This window comes from Carex rostrata, chromosome 13 (genome assembly GCF_964058835.1).
Source record: "Carex rostrata chromosome 13, lpCarRost1.2, whole genome shotgun sequence".
Taxonomy (NCBI): Eukaryota; Viridiplantae; Streptophyta; class Magnoliopsida; order Poales; family Cyperaceae; genus Carex; species Carex rostrata.
This window is the reverse complement of record NC_135930.1, coordinates 10,443,387-10,458,054: the sequence shown is the minus strand read 5'-3', so window position 1 is coordinate 10,458,054 and position 14,668 is coordinate 10,443,387. Positions and strand designations below refer to the sequence as shown.

Here is a 14,668-nt window from a genome sequence, read left to right as displayed (position 1 = left end):
GAGAATACGAATTATGCAATAGAGGTTGGGTTTCTCATGAATTTATACTCTACACAAGAGACGCGATGGAAATAACACGGATGATGCCGTTTCATTACCTTAGCGTCCAATTAAGGTGCCAACACGCTTTATTGACTTATATAGCTAGCTATACAATAAAATAACATTTGAACGAAATTAAAGTAGGCTAGCTAAATGAATTGATCCGTGTCAAATTGGACCAGTCAAGTTTAGATCAACTCCTACGCGGTAAAAGTTATTTTTGTATAAACAACTAAGAAAATCTCAGTATTTGTTCAAACCATCTATTTGGTTGGTGGTGATTAGCCCAATAATCAGAATTTGTAACCTGATAAGGTTTTGATTTTGGGCACTTACTTGGGCCCCCCATTTAAAATCACCTTTTTATCGGGGGCAAACTGCTAATTAAAATTTTAATCGTAGATAAGAGTCCAGTCCAGTCCAGTACTAAAATCCGACGAATTGACAGCCCAGCCCATAGTAACACCCTAACAAGGCCTATATATATATTCAGGCCTGGGCTCCTCTAGGTTGTATGTTTGTCCAACACTAGTTGATGGAAGGAAGACTAGAGGAAGCATGGTCGGTACGGCGTTGGTAGAATAGTCAGATGAAGGAAAGAGACTAAGAGAGGGAACAGAAGAGTTTTTTTTTTTTTTTTTTTTGATGTTTGAAATGCCCGTAGGCCTGTTACATTAAAACATTCCTAGACACCTTCTGTCAAAACATAGTCCTGATACAAAGGAAAAGTAAAACCTACACTATCCCAATTCTGCAGTCTCCCTTGTCGGAAAATTTGCCATGTCATTTGCCTCCCTCTGTATATACTCACAATGAAAACCTCCATTCTGCTTGAGCTTCAACCAAATCTGCTGAATTAATTTGAATGCCTCCCAATGGGGCCATCGGAAATTGATTCTATTTTGAAGTATGAATCAATTTTGAAGTGTGAATCAATTTTGAAGTGTGCATGGCATGGATGTGATTCTATTTGCTGTACTTGTATCTGTGAGAATGACTGAATATGTATTGCAATTTTGTGTCGGAAATTGATGGTTCAGTGTGAGTAAAAATGACATGTGATAGTGCATTGTTATTTAATCTTTTACATAAACTCCCTTTGAATTAAGTGATGGTTTGCGAAAAAAGTTTAAACAATAACGTAAGTCCACTGTCATATGGTCATTTTTACACTGCCGAAGACCCGGAATTAAAACATGATTTAATGTTTATAACATGTTTTGCATGGGTTAATGTTGGCCAAACAATACTTTGTGTGTTGATGTTTAATTGTGATATGTTTTTTAATTATTGTGTTGTTGCTTCATGTCAAGGAGTTGATTAATGGCATGATGAATTTTATATAGAGCCAAACTTAATATATTTTTTTGCATTGGAAGAGAGAACACTATGGTAGAATAATTAAATGAGATGGGTGTCACAGTAGCTATCCAAAATTCATGCAAAACATGTTCTTAAAATTAAATCACGTTTTGATCCCAAGTTTTCTGCAGTGTATGAATGACACATAACAGTGCATTGTTGTTTGATCTCTTACACAGACTCTCTTTGAATAAAGTGGTGGTTTGCGAAAGAGCTCAAATAACAACATAAGTCCACTGTTGTGTGTTCATTTTTACATTGCCAAAAACTCGAGATTAAAACATGATTTAATGTTTAGAAACATGTTTTGCATGGATGTTGGATAGCTATTAATTGTAAATACTGTGATGAATTTTATGGATGTTTATTTGAGTGTTTATGTTGCATACACATGGTAACTTTTACATGGATGTGTTGCATGCATATATATGATGTGTTGTAATTGTAAATAAGGAGATGAATTCTATATATGAATATGTTTATTTGAGTATTTATGTTGCATGTATGCACATGGTAACTTTCATGTGGATTAATTGCACAATTAAAAGAAATACAACGAAACATGTTCACATAAGGAGGGATCCACTTAGGATTAACATTTGTTTACAATTGTTTACCTATTGCCTAAGAAATATCAATTTATAAGAAACATGCATCAACAAACATCAACAAATGTTAATTGTAAGTGGATCCCTCCTCATATATTGTTTACCTATATTAATTGCATGCACAACTCGTTAACTTTTATGTGGAGTAATTGCGCAGTTACATAAATTAATTAGTAAATATTGTTTGAGTTGATGTGGATTAACTCGAATTTACATCATCTTCAATGCTGCATAGGGAATCTTTTACAATTAATGGATCTAGACAGTTCTTTTTAACTTGGCATGAATCACAAAGTCCAATCATACTGCTAGTCTAAATTCCAAAGCGATGAGATTTAATCTCAAATCGTAAATGAGACCTATCCTCAATGGTATCGGAGAAGAGTTGAATCCGATGCTGCTATATTTATAAATACGCACGTACTGTTTGCATTTATTCACCATATTTATCCAAATACCACTATCGGTGGGACTGTTGACCATCACTACTAGCTGATGCCATTACAGTTAAAGAGGGAGCTAGGGTTTCAAAAATATATATATCCAACAACACAGAAGTATTCTAGCGCACTCTCAAAATTATTATTGGTCATATCAAGGTAGCTCACTTTCTTCGCCGCTACTCCGTCTTGACAATAGCACTCATCGCCCGCCACCTCAACAACACTGATCGAGCGCTCTCTGTCATAAGGTTTCTGCAACTGACACTTTGTCTATATCTTAATTTCTAGGGTTTTCTAGTTTTGGGGTTTTTTAGGATAATATGGTTATAGGGTTTAGTTTTAGATCTTTAGTTTTTTTAAACAATAATTTGTAGTTTTGGAGGTTTCTTATGTTAGTTTGTAATAATCTAGAAGTCAATAATACGATAAATTATCATAAAGCTTTGTTCATGAATTGAATGTTTATTTATATATCATTTTGTTGCCTTGAGTATTATTGAATTTATGGATCATTTCGAGTTCATGACTGAAATTGTGAAACTCCATAATATAGATGATATATACTCTTAAAAGGTCACTGACCAAGGTAATTAGCAGGAACACTAATTACCGCGATAAGGTTAGTATGTGGATTAAAAGATGGTTAAGTTTTACAAACCACCTGACACGAGATGTCATTTTAATCACATAGATACATGTTCTAGAAACATGGTATTTGACAGACCCCGAATGAAACATTAAATAGAATTGTGTTCGTGTCATTTATGTTTTCATTCAGTGTCACGTTCTACAGTATGAGGTATTTATCGTTCCCACTGAGAAATATGTATGTGTGATTGTTATCCACCGCTGTCCGTAAAAAGCAGTCATAACGGTAGCTTTTCCATATGTATAGCTTAGCTGAGGAAGTGATAGTTTACCAAGAATACTATTTGTCCCTCGTATCTCTATACGAGCTATAGCATCACTGGGGATAATTACAAGAGTAATTATATTTGATAATCTGCTCAAGATCAAGAAAAGATTCAGTTAGCAAGGATGACACACATCTACCTTGAAACTAATCTGATAGCTATGAGACAGAAGAACAGACACAAGTAAATTGTTTACTGGATCGTGATATTGTACTGTACAGCATCATCTGTGTAATTGGATGGTCATGATGTGTTGCCAGATGCCGCTCATGATTATAGAAGTTAAAACAGTTTTAACTCTATTTACCAACATAACACAGATCCTATTGGGTCACACCATATAGGAGTTAATCGGAGAATCTTATTGTGATTGATTATAAATTGGTTATGATCAATAGTAAGATGGTTATAATTAATTATACGTGTTATAATTAAATTATAAATGTTATGTAAAAATAACAAGCAAAAACATTGGTTAATTTATAAACGTGTGTGACACGTTGTATAAAAGTTAATCGGTTAATTTATAAATGTGCAGGACACATTGTATAAATTATCGAAACAACAACCGCAAGAAAAATATATATAATTGTTCAGAATAATTATACGAATATTATTTGTGTTTGGGCCGAGGGCATTCGGGTCTTTTCAGATTCATGCTTATCCGCATGACATGTCATCGATCCTATCCAGATGATACGTCATCGATCTTATCCACATGACACCTCACCTCCCAGGTGGCATGCCTTGTCATAGGGGTATTTTGGTCTTTTCACACCATTTTAGAGGCTATAAATAGAGGGGTGCATGAAAGGATTAAATAACTAATTCATTCGTACCGGTTTCGTGTCGAAACGGATCGGTATTTTCTCTCTTTCTCGGTTTCTCTCCCAAATAGTGTTTCGGTTGAGAAAAGAAAGTTATACGTACTTGACGTATAATCTTGCGGGTTGTTGTGGAGTATTTTTACGGGATCGATGAATAGTGTTTTACCGAATTTAGCGGTATGTCAGTTTTGCATATTGATGAAACTGAGCAACCGAAAATTCGTGTTTACGGGTTTTCGTCTTTTTCCCTGTGAATAGTGTTTTTGCAGAATTCTGCGGTTTACGGTATTTCTGGCAGAAGAAACAAACCGCTCTCCGGTTAGTCCTGGTGGATAACCAATAGAGGCATCAGACGTCTGATGCTTCGAGTCGATTCCTTCCCTGGTGAGGCTCTACTCGCTCGGTCTGCATTCCAACTGCGATTTGGAAACAAGGTATAAATATGTTATATTAATCTATTTAATTGGTAAGTAGATTAAAGTTTTAGAAATCAATCATGGAGTAGATCTGTAAAAGGATTAAATTGGGTTTTGATGCCAAAGGACCCTAAACGCTAAGCTATAGCATCAAAACGCGCTATTTGAGCTACGGACGCTATAGTGGTAATAGTGGTTCGCTATAGCGCATAGCGTGTAGCGCAAATAGCGCGTGCTATGCAACATGAGCTGTTTTTTTTTTCTTTTCAATTTATATGGGCTTTAAATAAATGCTCATATTGGATTTTAACCGTGATTTTTTTTTACAATTGACGTACTAAGCTTTATATTAAACTATTAATTATTAAATGAGAGATTCATCAAACGAAATCAAATAAGGAAGCTACAGCGTGCTATGCAACATGAGTTTTTCTTTTATTTTCAATTTATATGGGCTTTAAATAAAGGCTCAGATTGGGATTTAATCATGATTTTTTTTATTGCAATTGACGTACTAAGTTTTATATTAAACTATTAATTATTAAATGAGAGATCCATCAAACTAAATCAAATAAGAAAGCTACAGCGCGCTATGCAGCATGAGCTGTTTTTTTTTCTTTTCAATTTATATGGGCTTTAAATAAAGGCTCAGATTGAATATATTAAGATATTTCTTGAAGTAACAAAATGTTACTTACTATATGGTAGTTTGAATATTTTGAATAGATTAAGATAGTTAATTATGCCATGATGTCTAGGTTATTTTAAAATTTAAATAGAAAAAAAATAGATTATGTCATGATGTTGAATATATTTTGAATAGAAAAAGATCGATAGTTATGATATTAGTTTTACTATGGATATTTTGACTCGCAATTTGGACTTCATATTGGTTCAATATGAATATTATATATTTTTTAATCAATTTGATGTTATTTATTGTTCTATGAGACTTAGATAATGTTGATATTTAGTACAAATATATGATATAATTTTAATAAAAATAAAAAAACGCTATGTAGCATAGCTTTCGCTATAGCTTTTTTTGTAGACTTCCCGCTATGACGCGATAAACGCTATTTAGAGCCTTGGTAAAAAATAATAATAATTATATGTACATCACCATCGGCCCAGAAATTAATGACCCACTAGAATTCTAGGATTTGCCAACGCTAACACAGACAAAACAGATGGTGCAAGACGCTATTGCAACCGGCTATTGAAATTCAGTGGACAACGTTAATCACATTCCTCGTCGGTTGGGAAAACAAAAGCGATGGCATTAGGTTCGTTAAATCCGGTGGCCAAAGGTGCACTGTCGATGGTATATTGATTAACGTCATTTGTTTTGATCCGATAGAATAGACATCTACATTTCCTATCGGGGTAATATGCATTGGATTGGACCCCGATGACGCATCACAATTCTAACCGATATAAAAGAGTTTTTTTTGTAGTAGTGTTAACGAACTTCTTATTCTCAAACAAACCAAACGATTAAACGACGAACGCCTACATTCTCTCTCTCCGTATTTGATACCCTGGAACCCATTGTCAGTAAGAGAGCGTTTCATTTAAATGGACCGCGCCTTACTGTGCTGAGGTCCGCTGTTAGTCTCTGTTAATCTTAAAATGTGCTTTGAGATCAAATTTTACATTTTTTTTAAATTTTTTTACTATTGAAGTCTCTTTGAAAATTGTTGATCCAATGGTCCAGTTTGGTTTTACAATTTTGTTAAGTATGCGTCTCAAAAAAATGTTTGCAACATAAATATCCAATCTTAATTATTTCAAAAAAAATATGCATTGCAAAAAAATCGACATAATTATTTATAAGTCAAATATTACGTACGTAGTCAAGAAATGAATACATTAAATTAAAATAGATCAATCGCCGTTTACTAGATTTTTTTAACCACTTGATCTAATATAATATGAGCTGAAAATATCATTAATTTTATGTGGAAATATTATCATGAAAATGAACAATATTAACAGTTTGAATTGAAATATATAAAAAAAGAAGTAAGTTTATGGCGTTGGAGACTCCTCTTTATTAATAAGAAGTCGATAATGTTAACGCATAACATCCACCCACCAAACGAACTTGACACTATGCAAATGAATTCATTTTCATCACAAAGAAAATGTACAAACATTGCATTTTATGTATAACTTACGTTTTTATGTAGATGTATAAAAGTTCCTCAAAATTTGGAGTAACTTGCGTTTTAGAATTGTAGGTCGGACATCAAGACATGGCCTTCAATTTGTTTGCATCACACGTGTTTTTATAGCCTTATAGGCTGCATACGTTTTCATAGTTCAATGTTCCAAATCTTTGTATTTTACAATTTGATTCTATCATTAATGTTAAATATATGCTCATTAATTATGATTCAATGTTCAATGAACTAGGATTATTCATAAAAGGATTAAATCCGTTGATTGTATTTTTGCGGATAGTATGCTAATTAAAAAAAAATAAAGTTTGCTTTTAGTCCATTCTATGTTTAGTCCAATCAAGCTTAACTAGTAAACTCCGTTCAAATTGCGCCCCTCCCCCCTCTTGATAAATATATATAGGCCTTGTTAGGCTGTTAATATTGGCTGGGCTGTCAATTCGTCGGATTTTAGTACTGGTGATTTTTTACGGGAGGCCCAAGTAAGTGCGCTAAATCAAACCTTATCAGGTTACAAATTCTGATTATTGGGCTAAGCACCACCATCCAAATAGATGGTTTGAACAAAAATTGAGATTTTCTTAGTTGTTTATACAAAAATAACTTTTACCGCGTAGGAGTTGATCAAAACTTGACTGGTCGACCTTGACACGGATCAATTCATTTAGCTAGCCTACTTTAATTTCGTTCAAATGTTATTTTATTGTATAGCTAGCTATGTAAGTAGGGGTGAAAACGGATCGAATACGGATCGGATAGTGATAAAACCATATTCGTATCCGTTTTTATTTTCCGGATACGGATACGAATCAGATATTAATCGGATACGAATACGGATCGGATATTAATCAGATACGAATCGAATATTAGTCGAATACAAATACGAATACGGATATAAATCAAATTTCTAATTCGGATATATATATATATTACAACAAGATTGTATAATATTAGTGGAGTGAATTAAAATTTTTAATTGTAAAACAACAAGTATCCACATTTAAAATCAGAACAAAACTAATTAACTAACGAGTTATTTAATAAAAATAAAATGACCCATCATAAACAATAAATTACATCAAAACTCAATTAATTAAAAGAGAAAATAATTAAAAAAAATGATTATTAGTATTTTTGAAAATTTATTATGGATTTTTAAATCTAAGATTTAACTTAATGAGATAAATAAAAATTCAAGATGTTGTTTGAATAACGATGGGGTCTCATGGCAAGACTTCTCACTCACGGATGGCCATACAGATCCCACCTCTTAATTCTTCTATCTCTATTTCTATTACAGGCGGATCCCACCTGTATCCGAATATCCGAAAAATTCAAAAATCCGGATATCCGAAAAAATATCCGATTATCCGAAAAATATATCCGAAAAATGAAAAATTCGGATATCCGAAAAATCAACGTATCCGGATTCGGATTCTGAAATTAAAACCGAATTCGTATCCGTATCCGGATAAATCATATCCGTATCCGTATTCATATCCGCAAATTATCCGTATCCGACTATCCGAATCCGAAAAATTCGAATACGAATCCGAATTCGGTCGGATAATATTTGACCCGTTTTCACCCCTATATGTAAGTCAACTAAAGCGTGTTGGCACCTTAATTAATTGGACGCTAAGGTAATGAAACGGCATCATCCGTGTTATTTCCATCGCGTCTCTTGCGTAGAGTATAAATTCATGAGAAACCCAAGCTCTATTGCATAATTCATATTCTCACAACGAAACTCATCAAGCAAGTAGAGAGCAAAATATCAATTTATTTACAAAGAAAAGAGTTGGTACCATTCACATCCTTGAAGTTTCAACAATGTTTGGTCACCACCAGAAGCAGGAAGGCAACCAACCAGCAATCGACTATCGCAAGCAGCAGAAGCACCACAAGCACATGGAACAACTGGGTCAGCTCGGAACAGTTGCTGCAGGAGCCTATGCTATGGTACAATTACATTAATCCTTAATTTAAAACTCTTCCATGTACTACAGAGTAATTAGCCAATTACTAACTCATTCTAATATTTTGGGTACTAGCATGAGAAGCATAAGGCTAAAAAGGATCCCGAGCATGCACACAGTCACAAGATTAAGGAGGAAATTGCAGCTACTGTCGCAGTTGGCAGTGCAGGTTTCACACTGCATGAACATCACATGAAGAAAGAGGCAAAAAAGCACCACCGCCATCGCCACTAATTATATTTATCCATATATAGGAACTGTGTACACAGTGTATTTTGTTGATTTTGATGTCCATTTTTTACATTATTTTGGTATATAGATACGTTCTATGTTATATGTGTATCATTATTATTTATAAAACCTTACCATTTGTATTTTATTTGTAATTGCTCATTCCAATTTGTTTCGTTCATTCTGTTCTCGGAATTATTTTCTACTCTGCTTTCATTTCTTAAAGAGTGGCTCAAATGAAGTTACAATTGTAGAAATGTAAATTGAATTATCACGCTTTTGGCATTAGTAAATATGTACGCAGTACAATCAACTTAGTCCAAATGAGGAATTAAGGATAATTTTCCGTCTTTAAGCTAATAATGGAGTTGGGACTGACGTAATAGAAATATTAAGTACTTCTATCATCAAAAGATCAAACAGAAACTAGAGTAAGTCTATGGTACTATGCATATTACGATTTGTTACTGTGCTACGGCTCTATATTTGAGTTTTCAAATCCTAACGGTCGATCCGAACCGTTCATCTTGTTCTCCATATTAATATGTGTTTGGAGACCAAATTTTACATTTTTTGAAATTTTTTTACTATTTTTTTAGATTTATTGAAAATCACTGTTTTTGGATGGTCCAGAATTTTCAGATCAAGTGATTTTCTAAATATCTAAAAAAATAGTAAAAAATTTTCAAAAAATGTAAAATTTGGTCTCCAAACACATATTAATATGTAGAACAAGATGAACGGTTCGGATCGACCGTTAGGATTTGAAAACTCGAATATAGAGCCGTAACACGGTAACAACCCGTGATATGCATAGTACCATAGACTCACTCCAGAAACTATGCTTATTTCTTTGGCAGAATCATCATGATTTGCCTCACCTGACGGGCAAGTTTGGTAAATTATGGCCCAATAGAAGTTGGTTTTGTGGAGGGGAACAAATCAAATCCTCCTATTGTTATTCCTTTATCGGGATATATAAATATAATTACTAGTATCATACCCGTGCGTTGCAACGAAGACATATTATAAGAAACAAATATATCAATGAAAATAATAATTATCTAAAAATTAAAACACATGTTAATCGTGATCTCTATAGAAAATTTATATGATTCTGTATTTTTAATTATCTATATAGAAAATTTATATGATTATGTATTATTAATTAACTTTAATCGTGATACCTGATAACAATTTGATGATGTGGTGATTTTTTAATTTTAAGTACCAATGATATCAAATAATAGCTCTATTCAAATTTAATATCAAATATCGTACAACAATTCAATATCAACATATAATACGATATCAAAAAAATATAAATAAAAAGTGTTATCGTGTGTATGTATAGGATATACACACACACACACACACACATATTATAAGAAAAATATATATTCACACACACATTCCAATTTATATTCTTCTTTGTTTTCAATTTAGAACACACACACACATTGATATATTCTATATCGGAAATATATTCTAAATTGCCCACACCAATATGTATAGAAACAAAGAAAGAGAAATAAGGAAATAAAAAAAAATGATTTCCATTGTGATCCGTATAGAAACGAAGAAGTAAGGAAACAATAAATAAAAAAATGGAAGGTGGAGTTTTCTCAATTGAAGATGGGAAATATGAAAAAAAAAGGAAACGGATAAATATATCGCTAAATTTCAGAATTTATTCAATTTTAATTGTAACATATCGTGTGACAGCATATGTGGTGGGTATGTTTTTAACTAAATTTAGACTTCTATACATAAAACAGATGCATTTAATCAAAAGAAGACAAAATATGTAATTGGAGAGCTGAGATCAAATCCAAAGTTTCATCTCTCAATCGTAACCGTTGGCGGATCAGACATCGAACGTGCTTAATAATAGAATAGAGAAATAGAGATATATGATCTTTTTTTTTAAATAAAAAAAAAATGTGACTAGTGAAAATTGAACCCATGACTTCAGACATAATAACTAAAGCTCAAACTACTAGACTACCAACAAACATGTAAATTATATATGATCTGTAAGCAAATATTTTAGTTATGCTGAATCTTTGTTTTGATCGAAGACGGTAATAATTAATGGCAGCACTATGATATTGCTGATGCCCAAGCATGCTGATGCCACACCCACTGCAGAGCCGGAACTACGGCACTATGATATTGCTCCATTGCTCTATTGATTACGGGCAACACTATGGACCGAAATTTTTAAATATACATAACTCCAAAAAAGATAAATTAAACTACTACGGTTTTTGAAAATTTCAAATTTTGACACGGCCGCATCGTCTAGATACAATCACTTTTATATGAGCCGCATCTAGGGGATGCGGCCAATTTTTTTGTTTTTTTTGTCTCCTTCTCATGCAGTAGTTTAATCTAAAAGAAAAAAGGGGTGGCCGCATCTAGGGGATGTGGCCGTATCAAAATTTAAATTTTTAAAAAACTGTGGTGGTTTGATTTATCTTTTTTAGGGATATGATATATTTAAAAATTTCGGCACTATGGAGTGAGGCTATATGAGACTATGCATAGCGTTCATTGGTCCATACTACGGATCAATATTTTTGTTTTGAAAAACCTACAGGTCGATCTAAATCGTTCAACATGATATGAATATGTATTTGTAAACAAAATTTTATGTTTTTTAAATATGTTATTACTTTTTTTTAGAAGGATAGAAAATCATTATTTTTGGATGGTCCAAAATTTTCAAATCAAGTGATTTTCAACTCATCTAAAAAATTAGTAAAAAAAAAATTATAAAATTATAAAACTAAGTTTACTAGTACATATTTATATGGAGATCATATTAACCGGTTCGACTCAACCGTTAAAACTTTCAAACTAAAAATTTGAGTTCATAGTACGAACTAATATGCACTATGCATAGTACCATAGCCTCACTTAGCACTATGATATGGCCCTAAATATTGGATAAAATAAATATAATGACAGTTGATAGAACCAAGTAGAATTTTGTAATGAAGTCCATGAAAAATAGTGAATTGCTGGCGTGTTTTAAAAAAATTAACGAAATCATGTTCTAACATTATCGAGATATTGATTCATCATCACATGTATTGCGTAAATTTCAGGCATATAAAGAGTCCAAAACTCCAAATACAACCCTAATTTAGAAAACATCTATTGAGACGGCGGATAGTGACGGTTCCCATTTTGTGCGGTAATTAGTATGCATTTCATTTGGTTCATGCGACTCTTTTGTGCTCCACAATTTAAATTCCAATGCGACCTCGCACTTATCCATACAGAAAATTAATTTGGTCAAATCGGAAATCGAAGCGCCGCAACCAGGGACAAACTCCCCTGCACATTCTCATTAATTAGCAACCTTTGAATCAGCGGATAGATACTTGAGGCGGCATTATAATTATGTAATGCGCCATGTACGCTTTAACAAAGGTTAGCTACTGATAGGATGTTAATGAATTCCTCATTTGGGCTAAGTTGATTGTACTGCGTACGTACTTAAATACCAAAAGCTTGATAATTCAATTTACATTTATACTTGTAACTTCATTTGGGCCACTCTTTAAGAAAAGATAGCAGAGTAGAAAATAGTTCCGAGAACAGAATGAACGAAACAAATTGGAATGGACAATTAAAAATAAAATACAAATGGTAAGGTTTTATAAATAAATAATGATACACATACAACACAGAACATATCCATATACCAAAAGAATGTAAAAAATGGACATCAAAATCAACAAAATACACTGTGTACACAGTTCCTATGGATAGATATAATTAGTGGCGATGGCGGTGGTGCTTTTTGGCCTCTTTCTTCATGTGATGTTCATGCAGTGTGAAACCTGCACTGCCAACTGCGACGGTAGCTGCAATTTCCTCCTTAATCTTGTGACTGTGTGCATGCTCGGGATCCTTTTTAGCCTTATGCTTCTCATGCTAGTACCCAAAAAAATAGAATGAGTTAGTATATTGGTTAATTAATTACTCTGTAGTAACGTAGAAGAGTAGTTTTAAATTAAGGATTAATGTAATTGTACCATAGCATAGGCTCCTGCAGCAACTGTTCCGAGCTGACCCAGTTGTTCCACGTGCTTGTGGTGCTTCTGCTGCTTGCGATAGTCGATTGCTGGCTGGTTGCCTTCCTGCTTCTGGTGGTGACCAAACATTGTTGAAACTTCAAGGATGTGAATGGTACCAACTCTTTTCTTTGTAAATAAATTGATCTTTTCCTCTCTACTTGCTTGATGAGTTTCGTTCTGAGAATACGAATTATGCAATAGAGGTTGGGTTTCTCATGAATTTATACTCTACACAAGAGACGCGATGGAAATAACACGGATGATGCCGTTTCATTACCTTAGCGTCCAATTAAGGTGCCAACACGCTTTATTGACTTATATAGCTAGCTATACAATAAAATAACATTTGAACGAAATTAAAGTAGGCTAGCTAAATGAATTGATCCGTGTCAAATTCGACCAGTCAAGTTTAGATCAACTCCTACGCGGTAAAAGTTATTTTTGTATAAACAACTAAGAAAATCTCAATTTTTGTTCAAACCATCTATTTGGTTGATGGTGATTAGCCCAATAATCAGAATTTGTAACCTGATAAGGTTTTGATTTTGCGCACTTATTGGGCCTCCCATTTAAAATCACCTTTTTATCGGGGACAAACTGCCAATTAAAATTTTAATCGTAGATAAGAGTCCAGTCCAGTCCAGTACTACAATCGGACGAATTGACAGCCCAGCCCATATTAACATTCTAACAAGGCCTATATATATATTCAGGCCTGGGCTCCTCTAGCTTGTATGTTTGTTCAACACTAGTTGATGGAAGGAAGACTAGAGGAAGCATGGTCGGTACGGCGTTGGTAGAATAGTCAGATGAAGGAAAGAGACTAAGAGAGGGAACAGAAGAGTTTTTTTTTTTTTTTGATGTTTGAAATGCCCGTAGGCCTGTTACATTAAAACATTCCTAGACACCTTCTGTCTAAACATAGTCCTGATACAAAGGAAAAGTAAAACCTACACTATCCCAATTCTGCAGTCTCCCTTGTCGGAAAATTTGCCATGTCATTTGCCTCCTTCTGTATATACTCACAATGAAAACCTCCATTCTGCTTGAGCTTCAACCAAATCTGCTGAATTAATTTGAATGCCTCCCAATGGGGCCATCGGAATTGATTCTATTTTGAAGTATGAATCAATTTTGAAGTGTGAATCAATTTTGAAGTGTGCATGGCATGGATGTGATTCTATTTGCTGTACTTGTATCTGTGAGAATGACTGAATATGTATTGCAATTTTGTGTCGGAAATTGATTTTTTTGCTCAAGTGCTGGTATTTTATCAATTATTTATAGTGACATGAGGGAACAAGACACACTGAACCATAAATTTAAGGTAAGATGAGAGATATAATTCATATAGTTTAATTGAATCACAGAAACCTTGTTTTTTTTTCAAATTTTGTTACATTGTGACAAAGAATCGCAATTCATGCACTTGATACTTTTCTCATGGTTAATATCATTTATGTTTTAGGATATATCTAAAAGGCCTCATGTAGCCTATAAATAGATTTGTAGTCAAACTCAGTTGCTTACGTTTTCTTCGATCCACGTTTCAAAACACGGTTCTTTAAAAGG

The 14,668-nt window shown here is 33.5% G+C and overlaps 2 protein-coding genes across 2 annotated transcripts; one reads left to right on the top strand and one right to left on the bottom strand.

Moving 5' to 3' along the window:
- The first annotated feature begins 8,509 nt into the window (after window positions 1-8,509).
- LOC144564289 (abscisic stress-ripening protein 1-like) lies at window positions 8,510-9,134 on the top strand. Its single transcript, XM_078313878.1, has 2 exons — window positions 8,510-8,757; window positions 8,850-9,134. Exons 1-2 carry the CDS (start codon window positions 8,629-8,631, stop codon window positions 9,006-9,008), a joined length of 288 nt encoding a protein of 95 aa, XP_078170004.1. The 5' UTR covers window positions 8,510-8,628; the 3' UTR covers window positions 9,009-9,134.
- A 3,573-nt stretch (window positions 9,135-12,707) lies between these two features.
- On the bottom strand, window positions 12,708-13,272 carry LOC144564343 (abscisic stress-ripening protein 1-like). Its single transcript, XM_078313946.1, has 2 exons — window positions 13,055-13,272; window positions 12,708-12,953 (listed from the first exon to the last, which is right to left on the bottom strand). Exons 1-2 carry the CDS (start codon window positions 13,181-13,183, stop codon window positions 12,795-12,797), a joined length of 288 nt encoding a protein of 95 aa, XP_078170072.1. The 5' UTR covers window positions 13,184-13,272; the 3' UTR covers window positions 12,708-12,794.
- Between the last annotated feature and the right edge of the window lie 1,396 nt (window positions 13,273-14,668).